Genomic DNA, 17,741 nt, shown 5'->3' on the forward strand with positions numbered 1-17,741 from the left:
GCCCCTTCCTGCCAGCCACGCCCTCCCTCCCCGCTAGCCCCGCCCCACCCGGCGGCTCGCACTCAACTCACATGGCCCGCCCCCGCCTTCCTGCCAGCCACGCCCACCCTTCCCGCTAGCCCCACACCACCCCTCCGTCCTCGCCGCCATCTCATAGGCCCCACCCTTCTCTTCGTGCCAGCCCCGCCTCCTTCCCATTCCCCCCTCTCCACTTTCTTGCCTCGTCCCTTCCCTACAGGCCCCGCTCTCACCTTCCTGCAAGCCACGCCCCTTCCAGCTAGCCCCTCCTATCCCCGCCTGTCCCGGCTTCATCTCACAGGCCACGCCCTTCCCGTCCTGCTAGCTCCACCTCCTTTGCCTTCTCGTCCCGACTTTCCTACCGGCTACGCACCTTCCCTACAGCCCCGCTCCTCCCACCAGGCCAGCCTCTTCTCCACACCTGGCCTTTACCTTGCTACCGGCCCGCCCTCCTCCTGGTAGCCCGCCCCTTCTCGCAGGCCCGACCCCTCCCCCAGCCACACCCTGCTCTTATGGCTAGCCCCTCCCCTTTCCCCGGCCCCGCCCCCTGTTTCCATTGGGCCGGAGCGCGGCTTTCCCGAGCGCGAGGCAGGCCGGGAAATTGGCTGCCCTAAAGATGGCGGCAGAATTGAAAAGTTGGAACCACTCCTGCGGCCCTGAGGGGCGGGGCCCGGGCTGGGGGTGGGGCAGGCGCGCTCTCAGCCCCCCCGAAGGGCAATGGGGCGGGAGAGGGGCGCGGCAGGCGCGCTCCCGCGGCCGCGAAGGGGCGGGGCGCGCCGGGAGCGTCCCCGGCAGCCCCGAGGGGTGGGGGCGGGGCGGGGCGCGGGGCGGGGCCGCGCCTCGGCCCGGAAGTGCGGGGTGCGGGGTGCGGGGCGCGGACGTCCCCTGGCGGCCGCGGCCGGAAACTGCGGCCGCGCGGGCGGGAGGCGCAGGAGCGGCGGCGGCGGCGGCCGCGGGGCTGGGCGAGCATGTAGCGGCCACGGGCGGCGCGGGGCTCCCGGGGCGGGCCGGGCCGCGGGGGCCGCTCGCGGCGACATGGACGAGGAGGGCAAGAAGGGCAAAAAGGTGAGCGTGCGCGGGCGCGCGCCCCCCGGGGGCCGAGCGGGGGGCGAGCTGGACCCCGGGGCCGGGCGGAAGGGCCGGCGCCGGGGGTGGACCGGGAGGGTCCCCCGGGGTCGCGCTTCGGCCGGCCGGCGCGGGGTTCGGGAGGTCTGGTTGGAGGTCGGGCGTGGAGAGGTCGGGGGGAGCGCGGTCGGCGGGCGGGCAGGCGGGAGCTGGAGCGCGCGCGGCCGGGCCCGGGACAGGGCCGCGGGGGTCGGTGCGCGCGGCCGGGGGTGGGCGGCGCGCCCCCGGACAATGCGGTTAGGTGGTCCTGGGCCCGGCCCGCGCGGCGGGGGAGGAAGGAGCCACGCCTTTCCTCCCCTTCCGGCCAGTGCACCCCCCCCCCCCGCCCCCAAACCGGGCTCTGCACATGGCCATCCCCGCGGGTCAGCGACCGGGGGCTGCCGCGGAGCCGGTCCCAAAGTTTTCCGGGGCCGCAGCCCTGGGGACAATGGGGGTTCGGCCAGCCCCAACAAGGGCTGCTCAGCGGACCCGGGTGGGAGCAGAGGCTGCACCCCACGGGGCAGCCGCTCGCCGGCCGAGGTTTGCTCTGCCCGAGTGTAGCCGAACGATTTCAGTGACGCTACATTTGGCAGTTGTGTCTCGGACATAGTTCAGGAGGCGCCGTACTTAGTTCCTGCAGTTTTAAAAGTGTGGCTTTAATTATAGGCTGGAGTCGTTGGTACGTTCAGCGGGGTAAGCTGGAAAATGGGTCTTAGTGCTAAAGGATTTGTCTTCTGCAGAGTTTCGCTAGTGTGCACTCCGTGCGCCCGCTTAACACAGACCTTGGTGGGTCCTCCGAGCTTCGCAGCGGGAGCTGGCCCCGGCCATGACCTTCCATGACCCCTCTGCAGCACCGTGCTTTACCAGGCGCCCCGTTTTAAAAAGGCTGTATTTGAGGTCCAGTAGCGGGGGTCTTCAGGGGGTCGTGCCCAGCTTGTCCTCACTTTCTCTCCGGGCTGTGTTGTGAGCACTCTCGCTTCTAGTTTTGCAGTTCCCTACAGAGATGGTTAAGTCTGGTAAACAGCCCAAGAAAGTAATTCAGCCTGCAAGCGCCAGACTGCAGAGGGAGGTTGCCCACCTGGGGGGAAAGCTCCAGAAGAGTCAGTGCACTTCATTCTGCTGTGCTGCAGGCAGGCAGCAGGTGGGCCGGGACGGCCAGGACAGGGCCTGTCCCCAGTGCATGGCTGCCAGAGGAGCTGTGTCCCAGCACAGCACCAGTCTTGGCCTCCAGGTATATTTCACACCCAGGCCAGATGGTGCTGGCTAAGGAGAGTCACTCCCTTTGAATGGATGCTAACCTGTCTATGATGGGGAAGCATAGGGTAGGCTGAATTCTTTCTAGAGCCTTCCTTCTAGCAGGTTTGGTAGAAACAGTAGAATATTCAGCAGTGTTGAGAGAGACGGGAAATCAGTGAGGCATTCCTGAGCTTTTGAAATAGAAGTGACAAGCCAGCAAAACTCAAGAGTTTTGGAGTTGGGGCGGTGTTGAGATTCAGGCTAGAGAGAAGGTTAAAGATGAATTTCATTGTCTCTGTTAGAGAAGATAATCTCTTGTTACATAGTTGTCCAAGTCAGGCTTCAGTGTTTCTCTGTATCCTGCCACTGCCCTACCTCTTTTTCCCTGGGGGGCAGGGGGTGGGGAGGGGTGGGGGTGGTGGTGCTGGTCCCAGCCGGCTCTGGGACACGAGTTCCCATCCAGGCCACCACTTAGCACACTTTCTCTGTTGCTGTCTGCCAGGCATAACTGCTCTGCTCCTCCATTCAGTGTGAGGTCACTTCCAACTCACGAAATTTGGTGCTTATGTTGTTCTCATTGGGGTAAACTAACCAGATTAATCTATTTTAAAACTGATACACAAAGTGGGGCACCTGGTGGCTCAGCCGGTTAAGAGTCTGACTTCAGCTCAGGTCCTGATCTCATGGTTTGTGAGTTCAAGCCCCGCATCGGGCTCTGTGCTGACAGCTCGGAGCCTGGAGCCTGCTTTGAATTCTGTGTCTGCCTCTCTGTCCCTCCCCCACTCGCACTCTGTCTCTCTTTCTCTCTTAAAAGTAAACATTAAATTAAAACCTGATACACAGAACTCAATAGCTAAAATAGCAGAAAACATCTCTTTCAGCAACGGTACCGTGATGGGCGCGGCTCTGAGGTGAGAATGCCGTCAGCCCTCTGCCCGTGAGGTCAGGGACGAGTGCTAATTTTATGAAAGTACAATTTGGGCATGTAAATTCTCTCTTCAGGGGCGCCTGGGTGGCTCTGTCGGCTAAGCATCCAACTTCGGCTCAGATCATGATCACACGGTTTGTGAGTTCGAGCCCTGCATCGGGCTCTGTGCTGACAGCTCAAAGCCCGGAGCCTGCTTTGGATTCTGTGTCTCCTTTTCTCTCTGCCCTCCTCTGCTCGTGTTCTGTCTCTTTCTTAAAAGTAAATGTTTGGGGCGCCTGGGTGGCTCAGTCGGTTGAGCATCCGACTTCGGCTCAGGTCATGATCTCACAGTTCGTGAGTTTGAGCCCCGCATCGGGCTCTGTGCTGACAGCTCAGAGCCTGGAGCCTGCTTCCGATTCTGTGACTCCCTGTCTCTCTGCCCCTCCCCTGCTCATGCTCTGTCTCTCTCTGTCTCAAAAATAAGTAAAACATTAAAAAAAAATTTAAAAAAAAAGAAAAAAAGAGTAAATGTTTAAAAAATTTAACATAAATTCTATCTTCAAGTTAGCTCCCTCAAAAAATGCAGATTTGACCTTTATTTTTAATTTTTATTTAAAGGTTTTTAAGGTAACCCTTAGGCCCATCGTGGGGCTTGAACTCATGACCCTGAGATCACGAGTTGCATGTTCTACTGGCCAAGCCAGCCAGGCACCCCCAGATTTAACCTTTAAAAACATGGATTGATAGGCTTTTTCAGGTCTTCAGACCCCAGTCAAGCAGTTATTCAGGCTTGTTCTAACGTGGCCTATTTATTTCCTCGGGATGGGAATCTGTGAGCTGCCAGAGAATAAATAGAACAGAGTGGGTTTCATACAGAGTGGCCCCAGGTACAGCCCTGTCCTTTCTTTTTTTTTATTAAAAATTTTTTTTTTTATGTTTACTCTTTTGGGAGAAAGAGAGAGAGAGAGAGACAGAGAATCTGAAACAGGCTCCAGGCTCTGAGCTGTCAGCACAGAGCCCGACGCAGGGCTCAAACTCGTGAACTGTGAGATCGTGACCTGAGCTGAAATCAAGAGTTGGACACTTAACTGACTGAGCTGCCCACGTGCCCCTGGACCAATGCCTTTATATGTTCGTCTCTCCAACCGTCAGAGAGCCTTCTCCACGGGTGTGTGTGTGTGTGTGTGTGCAAATATTTGTATACCTGAAATGAAACTTTTGGTGCTTAATATAAGCAATACACTCTGATTTTTTTATTCTGTTCTCCCCTCCCTCCCATTAAAAAACTGCCGGTCACGCCTTGTCGCAGCCGGAACTGCTGAGGTGAATTAGCCAAAGGCACTTGGGGTGAATGCCTTGTTTCATCTTTCCTCTCGGGTGGTTTTCACGGTGATTCTTGTGTGACCATGTGGCGCCCTGAGCAAGGAGGCGGGAAGAGCAGTGCACGACGTGCCTGGCAGAAACTGTAGGTCAGGCGGCCAGTAGGTGAGTCCAGGGAGACCAGCAACTGTGAGGCTCATTCCTCTCTGAATCGGAGAGTGTTACACACACTCCGTGCCCAGCGCGGAGCCTGTCGCGGGGCTTGAACTCACGACCGACCATGAGATCAGGACCTGAGCTGAGGGTCAAGAGTCCAGCCCTCAACCCACCGAGCTACCCAGGTGCCCTGAGATAGTATCCTGTATTTATTAATTTTCAACATGAGGAACGTGGAATCCCTGCCACCTTCAGTCAGATTCCGTGATCCACTGGCCACCGTGCTTTAGAGTCCGAAGGCGCCAGAACCTTGCAGGGCTTGGCTGTTACTGCTCTGAGCATCATTCGGGAGGAATGTCGTGTGGAGGAAAACATCTCTTTCAGCAACGGTACCGTGATGGGCGCGGCTCTGAGGTGAGAATGCCGTCAGCCCTCTGCCCGTGAGGTCAGGGATGAGTGCCTTTTGTCCCAGTGCGCTTGGTCACTGCAGTGACCGCTGGTCTCACGTTTCTTCATTTCTGTCGGCAGCCCGGCTCTGTGGTGGGAGTCAGACTGTAGGTTTAACACACAGCATCTTCCAGTTCATTCATCCCAGCGCCTTTGACCTGCCACGTGCAGTGAGGAGAAGGGCTAAGGACACTGCACTTGTTGGGGCCATCACCTCTCACATGTCATTGGAGAAGGAGGGGGCCAGTGCCACTGCGTCGGGAGAGACACGGTGGGCAGCAGCCTGTCTCACGTGGGCACCAGTTCATGACGCTCAGCAGCGGGGGAGGTGCAGGGACAGCCTGGGCCCAGTGGGGCGGGGGGATTTGGGTCCCAGCTGCAGCAGAAGACCCCGGAGGTTTTCGTACGCCTTTAAGAACTGTTTGTTGGCAACTGACCATGTGCTGGACTGGACGCTAGGGGACACATGAGCTCTGTGGCCACTGAGCTGGAGATGCGGCTCAGAGGGCAGATGAGAGTGAAGTCGGAGGAAGCTTTGATGAGTGTGCGCAAGACCCTGTTGTTATGAAGACGTCAGGTGCAGGCATGGAGACAATCTTGTACTAGAGTTCCTGTGCCCTGAGTGCAAACATCATTGGTCTTCTCCTCATCCAGCCTGTTCCCCAGCTGTGATGGGCTGGACCAGGGCCCCCCAGTCCTCATGGGGAAGCCTGGACCCCCAGCACCCCAGAGCTGGTGTATAGGTGCAGACGGGTCTTTGAGGAGGTGATGGAGGTAAAACAAGGTCACGAATGTGGGTTCTACTCCAATGTGACTGGTGTCCCTATAGAAAGACAGCTGGGACACAGACATGCACAGAGGGACAGCCACGTGAGGATACGGAGATGACACGGCCATCTGCACCCCCTGGAGAGGCCTCGGGAGGGACCAGCCCGGCTGCGCCTGGATCTGGGACGAGCAGGATTGGGAAAGAATAACTGTGTTGTCTGAGCCACCTGGTCTGGTGCTTTGTCAAGGCCATTCGAGACGTCAGGATGATGTGGCCAGAGTCTGTGCTCGAACTCTGTTGGGGGGAGTGGTCTCAATGTAGCCCAGGGGTTCTGATTGTCCCCACTGACCCCTCAGACACGGATGAGCCACTCAGTGGCAGGATGATGCGTCGCACACTCGGGATGTGTAGCCCATGACAGGCTCGGTGCCTGGAGGTCTGCAGCGGGGGGCGGGCTGAGGGTGTTCGTCCTGCCCCGTGGTCTGCACAGGTACATGTCTCTGCCCTTCCCCATCTCTCAGCCCAGGAACGGCAGCTTGGTTTTAATGGTTCCGCTGGGAGCTCCGCTTTGGATTTGTCAGTGGACAAGTAAAAAAGAAATCCCCCCCCTCCAGCTCCAGCCAGTGCCAGAAATGTTACACTGTTTCCTCTTGGCACTGTAAAAGTAGCAGTTTCTGGCCAGGCTGCCAAGAACTGGGGCACCTGATTGTGGGCATTGGATCCGAGCAGTGGAAACCATCCCCTTCGCCAGGTGCAGCAGGCAGTCGGAACTGGGGCTTTTGTCTGAGGCTTAGGGTGCTGGGTGTCCTGTAACTCGGGAGGCGGGAAGAACAGTGGACTTCTCAAAGAGCGGCTGGTGTGGACGGGTGTGGCGCCATGCACTCATGCGTGGTGGACTGCTCGACCTGCTGTCCCATGTGACTCTGAGAAGGAGACTTCTGTCTTTGAGTCTTTACGGTCCGTCCTACGGTTAGAGTTGCACGCGGTGTCTTTCCCCAAATCCACTATGCCTCCTGGGTATTGTTACAGCCTCCCTGCGCTCAGGCGTGGTTCAGGATCCCTCGCTGTAGACCTGGTGGGGACACAGTTCACTAATTTCATGCCTATGTGTCAGGTCTGTCATCCTGTGTGTCACATGTCATGAAACGTCCCAGGTCTAAGTGCCAGTAGACACGTCACCATACATGGCTCTAACCAGTTCACGTTTGGCGGGGGAGCAGTGGCCGGAGCCGATCTGCCCTTGTGTGCCCTGATGTCAGACCCATTTCTGGCCCTGTTACGAGGCTCCTTTCCCCCAGCACTGAATCTTCAGCCCCCTCCGTGGAGGGAGAGTATACAGTCCGCCCCCCAGTATTTTATTATGAACGTTTTTGAATACACTGAAGTTGAAAGATTTTACAGTAAATACCTGTCCGCCCACCCCCTAGATTCTACCGTGAACGTTTGCTGTGCTTGTCTTGTCCCATACCTACTCCTCTGCTTCTGTCTGGACCCCCATCAACTCACTTTGTCCTCCTGATACACTTGAGACATCATTCGCTTCGATCTGAGTATGGCAACGTGCACATCATTAGCTAGAGTTCAGTGCTGTTTACAGTTTTTTTTTGCAGTTCTCTGTGCAACCGATATAGAGCGAAGTGTGCGTGTCAGCTAAATTTTGACAGTTGTGCATACATACAGCCCAAACCCCTGCCAAGATGTAGGCCGTTTCCCTCACTCAGAAAGGTCCCTCGTGCCATCCCTGGGGCGGGTACCGTGCCAATCGTGTCCACTCTGGAAGAGTTCTGCGGGGTTACTTTCTGTTCTCAAACCTCACACGTGGGTTCACGCAGTACACGTTCTTGTGTGCTTGGACCCCGTTACTCAGCATCACGGCTCTGAGACTCATCCATTGTGTCGAGTGGCGCTCTGTTGTGCGCAGAGAGCACAGCATGTTGATGCGTTCGTCTGCCGCCGGCCCTTCAGGTCCGTTCCAGCTTCAGGCTCTTAGGAGGAGCTCAGAACGTTTGCGAGCAAGTCAGTGCGTGGTTGTATCTTGTCGTTTCTTTTGGGCAAATACCAAATGCTGGCATTGCCAAGTATATGGTAACCACGTTTTAACTTTGAGACACTGCCCCACGGCTTCCCAGTATCTTTGTCACCTAATTGTGGCAGCTACTGCGAGACTGGGCGCTCAGATCTCGGGCGATCATCCTGGGTTCGTTTTCTGTAGTTCCGTTCATTTTGGCTTCAATCTTTTTTCTAAAGGACGTACACATTCAGGATCATTGTGTCGTGGAAGTCGTGGAAATGACTCTTTTTCATTGTGAAACAACCATCTTTATTTCTGGTATTATTTCTCGTTTTGAAATCTACTTTGCCTGATGTTAATATAGGCACACCAGCTTGGTTTTTTTTTTTTTGTTTGTTTGTTTTTTGTTTTTTTTTGCGTTTCTGAAAATCTCTTTATTGTCTAGGTAAATAGAAGGGTGCTAGATTCTCATATCTGCTTCTGCATTCAGTCTGTTGCTATATGTGGTTTTGGATGAAAAGTATGAAGAAAATCTGGCCTCACACGGATATGTAGCTGGAAAAGGAAGAAATATTTTAATAGCCTTTTCAGATAATGGTGGATTCTTTTTTTTTTTTAATTTTTTTGATTTTTTTAAAAAAATCATTGCTTTATTAGTTTTTTAAAGGGCTCCACACCCAGGGTTGGGCTCGAACTCCAGCTCGTAGGATCAAGAGTCATATGCTCTACTGAGTGAGCCAGCCAGGTGCCCCAGTGGTGGTTTTTCCTTTTTTTTTTTTTTTTTTTTATAAATATGTTTACTTATTTTTGAGAGACAGCAAGTGGGAGAGGGGCAGAGAGAGGGAGAGAGAGAATTCCAAGCAGGCTCTGAGCTGTCAGCACAGAGCCCCAGGTGGGGCTCAAACTCATGAACTGTGAGATCATGACCTGAGCTGAAATCAAGAGTCGGACACATAACTGACTGAGCCCCCCAGGTGCCCTGGCTTGTTATCGATACTATACCAAAACTCAACAAATGGTGGTCTCCTAATGGCTAGTCACAATGTGCAGTTGGAAAGCACTGTCATAAACTTTTCATGTTCTGTGCCGTTGAACCACACCAGCTTTCTTCGACTGCACGTGGGCATACTGTGTCCCCCAGCGTGTCTATAGCTTTGTATCTAAACTGCATCTGTTATAATCCATGTACTGCTTGTGTGGTTGTTACGCCTTTTTAATCTAGTCTAACAACTTGTGCCTTTTAATTTTGCCTTCACAGGTAATGTAATTATTGATAGCCATTTCACTGTTCATTTCCTGTTTCTCTTCTGTGCTTTGATCCTCCCTTCTAGTCTTTTTTGGGATCGAGTATTTTTAGGGTTCTGTTGTATTGCTAACCACTCTAGTTTGGCCTGCTGTGGGGGCTGTAGGGTGCACAGACAGCCACAAATCACTGCCATGCTCCCCCCCCCCTTTTTTAAGTGGGCTTCTTGCCTGGCGTGAAGCCCAACACAGGACTTGAACTCATGACCCTGAGGTTGAGACCTGAACTGAGATCAAGCAGCAGATGCTTGACTGACCAAGCCCCCAGGCGCCCTGCCATGTTCTTTCTTGTCCTGCTGCGGGAGACTGTCAACAGTCTAGCTCCTGATTTATTCCTGTACGTGTTGTAAAGCCAGCATTATCATTTTTGCTTTAAACAATTGATTTTTTCAGGGTGCCTGGGTGGTTCAGTTGATTGAGCATCCAACTCTTGATTTTGGCTCAGGTCATGGCGTCGCGATTTGTGGGATAGAGCCCTGTGTCAGGCTCTGCGCTGACAGCTCGGAGCCTGGAGCCTGCTTTGGATTCTGTGTCTCCCTCTCTCTCTGCCCCTCCTCCATTCATGCTCTGTTTCTCTTTGTCGCTCAAAAATAAATGTTAAAAAAAATTAAAAACAAAACAATTGTTTTTTTGCTTTTTTATATTGAAATAATTTTAATTGTGCGTGAAATTGCATAACTAGCACACAGAATCCCTGTATACCTTCCCCCCAAACTCCCCGGCTGTTAACATTTCTAAATCGTTTAAGAATTGATTGCCGACGTGATGCCCCATGACCCTGTTGCCCTCAATGTGTGTTTCCCAGGTGCAAGGACCCTCCAGCGTCAGTCAGACTGTTGTGATCAGGAAAATTAGCATCAGTCCAGTATTGCTGCCTGATTCTGAGACCCCATCCACACTTGCTAACTGACGCTGATTTGCTCTCTGGTGACACTGACCCATCACTTGCCAGGTTTCTGCATCTTAAAGTCTATTCTTATTTTACTCACAAGGCTATAATCTTTTATTATCATTATTTACTTTTAAGTTCAAATTGTCCCAAACTCAGCCAAAGGGAGCCACTTTAGGCTGGCTCTGGTGTCTATTTATTTATCAAAGTTTGTGGATTTGAGAGCGAGAGAGAGCATGAGGGACAGAGAGAGAGAGGGAGAGAGAGAGAGAGAGAATCCAAAGGAACTCCGCATTGTCAGTGCAGAGTCTGATGCGGGGCTTGAGCCCACACACCATGAGATCATGACCTGAACTGAAATCAAGAGTCCGGATACTAAACTGACTGAGCCGCCCATGTGCCCCTGGTGTCACTTTAGTTTTAATTGTGGTAAAAAACCCATCACCTACCTTTTACCGTTTTAACTTTATTTGTATATTTATTTATTTACTTATTGTTAAATTTTTTTAAAATCTTTATTTAATTTTGAGAGAGACACAATGTGAGAGCAGGAGAGGGACAGAGAGAGAGGGAGACACAGAATCTGAAGCAGGCTCCAGGCTCCGAGCTGTCAGCACAGAGCCTGACACGGGACTCGAACCCACTGTTCATTAGATCATGACCCGACCTGAAGTCGGACGCTCAAGTGATTGAGCCACCCAGGCGCCCCTTAACCATTTTTTTAAATCTTTATTTATTTTTGAGAGAGAAAGAGAGAGCATGAGCAGGGGAGGGGCAGAGAGAGATGAGACAGAGAATCCCAAACAGACTCCGTGCTGACAGCTCAGAGCCTGACACAGGGCTCAAACCCAAGAACCATGAGATCATGATCTGAGCTGAAGGCAGACACTTAACCGCCCGTGCCATCCACGTGCCCCGCCAGTCTGGTCATATTAAGTGTGTTCACATTGTTGCATGGCTGGTGGCTTTTGACCAGTCCCCAGTATTCTATGAGCTCTTGCTTACATTTGCTACAAGATGTTCTGGGCTAATCTGCAGCTTTCCTGCCTCAGCCCAGAACCAGACATTTGTCCAGGGGCCTGGTTGTTCTCAGTGGAGGTGGTTTCTAGAAACCAAGATCTGGTCAGTGGATGTGTTCACTGCTGTGGGGGTGATGTTACTTCTATGAGGGGACTAGTAACCTCTTGTGGATTATTTTTCTTGACAGCGTATTTTTGGAGAGCTTTCATTATGCATTTGTTACTCCTCTTTGGGGCTCAGTGGCATTTTCCCTTGGATTAATAGGATTCATAATTGAACAGTAGCCTATTTATAGAATTTTACGTTGTCATTTTGCTCCAACAGAAAATGCAGAGATTGGCTGTCTACTAACCTTTCACACGTGTGTACTGTCTCCATGGATTAGTTCCCCAAAATGCAATCGTCAGGAAGGCTTACGTACATTTGTAATTTTAGTAGGTACCTGTAAGTTGTTCCCTACGGCAGTACAGGTTTTGATTCTGGATCAGACTGTTGAATGCTTGTCAAGCCGATAGGTGGAAATGGTATTTGCTAATAATTTGGGGATTTATTTTCCAAAATGAAATGAAAAACGCACAGCTGAGAAAAAGTAGCAAAATGTATTTAAGAAATAAATGGAAAAAAAATCCCATCTTCTAGAAACAACCATTAGAGCTTTTCAGGTGGCTTTCTTACATGTGCGTTCTTTTCTGTGTTTGTGCACAGTTGTATTTCTTTGGTTTCATTCATTGCAAACACTGGTTTAGTGCTCACTGAGTGCAGGGCTTTCTGGGAAACTGTCACTGCCTTCCCAGAACTCCTTCACCATCTGCTGGGGGAGCTTTTAGTGCCATGAAATAGAGAGAGTGAGTGCTGTTAGAAGGAGCACAGGGCGGTGGGTCAGGATGTGCACTTTGCAAAATGAGTGGATTCTCTGAAGGGCCCTTCTTCCATCTCCTTGCTATCTTCACCTTGTCACGTGGTCCTCTTGTTGCTGGACAAGTAGGGCCCACCCTGCCTGCCCCTGCTGGGCTGCTCCTTGGTGACCAGCACAGATTTCTGTAGCTACATCTGGCCTGTGTAAAGACAAGCAGGAGGTGGAGCTCACCTGTGAGGAGTTACTTGTCCTGGAAGAAGGTGGAGGCATCAGGGTAACTGGTTGTGGGCATCCCTTGAAGATTCTGTTGTGTTTTAATGCCTGTTACAAAGAGACATCCGCGGACCCTATTTCTGGGGTGACCCTTCTGCGTCTGTGTGAAGTGTTATCGTAAATTTGCTCCTATAGCTGAAATTTTGCTGTAATTACCAGAGGGAGAAAACCCGGTTGCAGCACACCCTGTCAGCGGTGTTTTATCACCTGGGGCATGCAGAGAAGACACCATGCGACAGCCATGGATCTCCCGGAGCATCCTGCTTGGGAACCCTCATTTCCAGAGCTCTTCCTGAGTGTCTGGATCCTACACATCATAAGAAACTCGTGCTTATCTCCTCAGTGGCACAGCATTTTGGAAGGGGCATGATTTGACTTTTGCAGGGAGGTCCTGGACGCCTGGCCCGCCTCGTGTCCCCAGTGCCTGCCTTCAGCTGTGGGACATGGTTGTCTGACTCCCTGTTTTGCTTCATCCGTTGTTGGGGTTTGGCCACGGAAGGAGTGGCACCCCTTATTGGTCCCTTGTCCTGGACAGAACGAGCCCCGTGCCCACCACCAGGGGATTGCGGAGAGGGCCTCACCCAGAACCCAGACGTACTGCGTGGCCACCGCGAAGCTGCCCCTGCTGGGGCTCCCCAGCAGCCCCCGCAGGGTGTCCCGCAGTTCCTTCTGCAGGGGTGTGGCCTTCCCATCACAGGCCAAGAGCCCGGGCGCCCAGTCTGAGGCCGGCAGGAGGGGGCCCGTGTACTCAGGGTGCTCCAGCTGGGCGGTGGCGCTGATGTGCAGCAGCTTCTGGAAGGTGCTCTGGTCCTTTGGGGACTCGCTGCCTGAGGCAGAATGAGAAGGGAGGGTGAGCCGAGGCTGACGCCGGGCCAGAGAAAGAGGGGGATCAGGCAGGGGACAGTGACACCCTCGCCTCCAAGTGACCCTGAACTTGGCATCATCAGGGGCAGAGACAAGAGGTCATGAGGGCCACGCATAGGGAGGGAACGAGGGGGGCAGAAACGGGGGGACTGGTCCCTGGTGGGTGGTGGGGAGCTGCTCGCCTCCAGCCACACTGGGAGGAAGCTGTGGAAAACCCACACGTGGACGAAGCCTCCTGTGTCTCCCGAGAGGCTGTGCGATGTTGGGTATCCCCTCTGCTGTTGGTGGCCGTGGGGCCCGCCTGTGTGGGGCTGTCCGTGGTCCTGTCCAGGTGTCTCAGGGTGATCTGGGGAAGCTGGGCCATTGCCTTCGCCTTTGTCACGACCTGCCCTTTAGGCAGAAGTGCAGAAACACCTGGTACCCTTGCAGGTGGTGCTCTCTGGAGGCCATCAATCAGCCAGGACTCCCCCCAGAATGAGGCCCACCGTCACTTGGCATGTGCGGGCGTCGTGCAGTCAATGGAGAGGTCAGACGGCGACGGGCTGCTCCTTGTCTCCTCCTCAGAGGGCACACGAGGGGCCAGCAGTGGTGGCGGCACGTCCAGGCCCAGTTACTTAGCCGGGTGGCGTGGGGGCAACAGCCCTGCCGTTTGGGGGCTCCATGCACCGTGGCTTCTGCCCGACTTGGGCTCTGTCGTGTGTCTTGGCCCCTCTAGGGGTGACGGCCTTACCGCGTGGCAGCATCGGTGCCCTGAGCCTTGTCTGCCAAGCACCCCAGCACCAGCGCTCACATCAGCACGGGCACTTGTGGGCGGTGGGGAGCCTGTGTCGCTGGCTCTGCTCGGCCCGCTGGCCTGTAATAGAGAGGGCCCTGCCCATGGGTGCTCTGGGCTGAGAGCAGACCTGGCCGAAATTGTCTGCAAGACAGACTCCTGAAACAGACCAGCGCTGGCGGAAACGGGACCCGTCTCGTGATTGGACGGGATGGCGGCCCCGTGAGTGTGTTGGTCCCCCCGGGACCCCGCAAAGATGCCACCCGTCTCTTCTCTGGAGCCCAATGACTCAACTTCACGCTCCCCCGAGGAGTTGCCACAGGCGCGGGGCCGCACACAGAAGGGTAAAACGCGTGCGTCCTTCGTACTCTGTGCCGACGAACAGCAGATGGACAGAGACTGAAGTGAGAAACAAACTAGTTGAGCAGTAACATACACATAAGCAGACTAAAAAGTCAAACAGGTGGAGAGGACAAGACCTGTGACTTCTAACAGGGAAGGTGAACATCTCGTAAATAACACATGGAAGGCAGAGCAGAGGCCCGGGGCTGAGAGGAGAAACAGGCAAGACGTGGGAACAGACAGCTCATGGAAAGAGAAACGCCAAAGGGTTTTGATGTGTGAAGACACAGCTCAGACTCCTTAGAACAGAAATGCAAACCGAGAGCACTTCTGGCCATCAGTCCCTCCCCCCCAGGTCCGCGGAAACCCCCCAGCTGACAGGGCGCCGTGGCATTGACTGAGCCAGCATCCCACTTCCGAGGACCGCCCAGGGACCTGCTGGCAGCAGTGGAGAGCAGTTTGTGCCCTGAGCTGTGCATCGTGGCCATGTGCCACGTGTAGGTGCGCGTTCCCCAAACCGCGCTGTGCCCACACGCCGGCTGTCAGGGCGGCATGACCAGAGAGCCCTGTGAGCGGGCCCCAGGATGTGCGTGTGGGTGTACTCACTCTGATGGTTTGTAAGTGGTCACCTGGAGGCAAGGAGAGTGGGACTGCTTAGCATAAGCCTCATGACCACAACCATCCAATGTTCTGTTATACTACAAATTGAATAAAAGCTTCTTAAAATGTCACTTGGAAACGAAAAGCAAAATGTGTATCAAAAATGATATAGGGGCACCCGGGTGGCTCAGTCGGTTAAGCGTCTGACTCTTGGTTTTGGCTCAGGTTGTGGTCTCACGGTTCGTGGGATGGAGCCCTGTGTGCTCTGGGCTGGCAGTGCAGAGCCTGTTTGGGACGTCTCTCTCTCTGTCTCTCTCTGTCTGTCTCTGTGCCCCTCCCTGTCTTTCTGCCCCCACCTTCTCTCAAAATAAATAAATAAATAAACTTAAAAAAACGGGTGTAAACCAACAAAAAGGATAACCCCTCAGGGAAGAGTTATTTGAGGTAATTAAACCGTGGACATTTGACGCATGCCCCTAGTGGGCTCTGTACCAAGGACGAGACCTACAAAAAAAGCCCTAAACAAGTTGTTTTCTATGATTGTCTTATTGGTAATAACCCTGGTGTCATTTTGCAACTGCTGTGTGTGTTTGAGGATAAAGTGGCAGTGTGCTTGCATTCGCATCGTTACGTGTGGACTCTTGTCATGGAGGCTGGGGCACAGCCTGCCCAGGAAGCTGATCCGTGACCCTGTCATCCCAGATGGATTTGGAACTGTCACTCTGAACTCCTAAGGTCTTTAAATGCAAAAAGCTCATCTCCTCGCTCTCTGTCACCAAGTCCCCAGAACGAGCGCCAGCAAACACCTCAGTGCTTTCCTGCAGGGGCAGTAGTGCTCCCGGTGGCTCCTCCCCGGTCTGAGCTGTCCCTAAACTGTGCTCCGAACTGTCCTCCAAGCTGTCCCCGAGCTGTCTCCTGAGCTCTCCACCAAGCTGTCCCTGAGCTGTCCCCTGAGCTGTCCCCCAAGCTGCTCCCCTGAGCTGTCCCCTGAGTTCTCCCCCAAGCTCTCCCCCAAGCCATCCCCCGAGCTGTCCCCCAAGCTCTCCCCCGAGCTGTCCCCCGAGCTGTTCCCTGAGCTGTCCCCCAAGCTCTCTCCTGATCTCTCCCCCCAAGCTGTCCCCTGAGCTCTCCCCTAAGCTCTCCCCTGAGCCATCCCCCAAGCTGTCCCCTGAGCTGTCCCCAGGGTCTCCCCCAAGCTGTCCCCTGCCACTGGCCAGAGGGTGGGCTACATGAGCATCCGCAAGGCGATGGCCATGGATTGTCCTCAGTTACGTTGGGTGATGGTAAAGGATCAGCATTGCTGTGGCTGCTGTGACCAGAGAGAAGGGAGGATGACCGGAGCAAACTCTGGAGCAGCCTGTTTCCTTTAGCTTTGTACTCAGCTTCTGTCATGGGGGCGGGGAGGGGGGGGTATGCCAGGTGCTCTGTGGTCGCTGTGATGAGCCCCAAAGTGCTAGGACCTGGTCAGACATTGGTGTCCACCTTCCTCCTCTCACATGTCCTCCTCCTCCTCCTCCCCCTTCCCCTCCTCTCCCTTCCCCTCCTCTCCTCATCCCCTCCTCTCCTCATCCCCCTCCCCTCCTCCTTTCCCCTCCCCTCCTCCTCCTTCCCCTCCCCTCATCCTCTCCTCCCCCTCCCCTCCTTTTCCCTCCCCTCCTCCTCCCCCCTTCCCCTCCCCTCCCCCTCCCTTCCCCTTCTCTCCTCATCCCCTCCTTTCCTCATCCCCCTCCCCTCCTCTCCCCAAGAGTTTTTGGGGTATAAACATTCCCCAGCACTGCACATATGAACTTGACCTTGCTCTGCCTGAACTTGATGGACAGTTTGACCTCATATGAACTTCTAGGTTCAAAATAATTGCTCCACGGAGCTTGACAGGGATGCTTCTGAGCTCCTTCCAGAACGGGAAGCCCTTCCACGTTTTCTTGTAGGAACGCTTTAAGTCCCCTGTTGGAGCCCTGCAGTTTTATGGTGCTGGGTCTGCGTGTCTGGGGTCCATCTGTCCCAGTCGGCCTTCGTACAAGGTCTTTTCCAAGTCTGTAGAGCCAGTGTCTTAGCACTGTCTTCAGAATTTGAGTCCCTTCCAGTCTGCCCCCCCTTGACCCCTCCTGGATTGTCATGCCCCTCCCGACCCCTCCTGGGTCGCCATACCCGCCCTTGACCCTATGCTCCCCCTTGTCCCCTCCTGGATTACCTACAGGCTATGGGTCTGGCGTCCGTGGCCTGTAGTGTTTCTTGTCTTGTTTTTCATGTTTTGCTTTGTGTTCTAGGACAGGGCAAGCAAACTTCAGTAAAAAGGGACTGGTAGTGCGTATGTTCTGTTTTGTGGCCCAAGAGGGAAAATCAGGGACACAGAGAGGGAACGGATTCCCACAACATCTTCACGGATGAAGTTCAAAGTACAATGATCGTTGAGTACAGTGTTTTTGTGTCACAGCCCTACCGAGAATGGGATTGTTTTGGGGCCTGGTGTGTGTTGTTTAATTGGGGTTCAGCGTTAGCGCCATGGGCACATTGGCCGGACGGTCCACTAGTGGGCTGGTTCCATCCACGCCCTCCCCAGACACCTGCAAGGGGCATGTGTCCGTCCTTGTCTCTCTGCAGCATCTGCTAGGTGTTCACTGGCCTGTTTCTTTCTCATCCAGCAGGCAACCGTGGTATGTGTGGGAGCAGGCCACCTGGCAGGTAGGCACTTCCCAGGGCTTCCTGGGGTTGTGCGTGGGTCGGGGGGCCAGCCCGCATCTGCTCTCATCAGCCAGGTGGGGACCAGGGCCATGAGGTCCTGCTTCGCGGGGGCGGCTTTGAGGAAGAAGGAGAAATCCGAGGTTAGGCAGCGTGCGGCCGCAAGTTCCTAAGGA

At 54.3% G+C, this 17,741-nt stretch overlaps 1 protein-coding gene across 4 annotated transcripts in view; it reads left to right on the top strand.

The window, feature by feature from the left end:
- Positions 1-931: 931 nt before the first annotated feature.
- CCM2 (CCM2 scaffold protein) overlaps positions 932-17,741 on the top strand; it is a 42,218-nt gene continuing 25,408 nt past the window's right edge. For 2 of the 4 annotated variants that reach the window (XM_043588393.1, XM_043588399.1), the window contains exon 1: positions 946-1,083. In XM_043588393.1, coding sequence (XP_043444328.1) covers positions 1,054-1,083 — 30 coding nt within the window. In that variant the 5' untranslated portion in view covers positions 946-1,053. Of the gene's footprint in view, positions 1,084-17,741 lie in introns of all 4 variants that reach the window. The other 2 variants (XM_043588395.1, XM_043588396.1) reach the window with 2 other exon arrangements.

The sequence above is a fragment of the Prionailurus bengalensis genome, chromosome A2 (genome assembly GCF_016509475.1).
Source record: "Prionailurus bengalensis isolate Pbe53 chromosome A2, Fcat_Pben_1.1_paternal_pri, whole genome shotgun sequence".
Classification (NCBI taxonomy): Eukaryota; Metazoa; Chordata; class Mammalia; order Carnivora; family Felidae; genus Prionailurus; species Prionailurus bengalensis.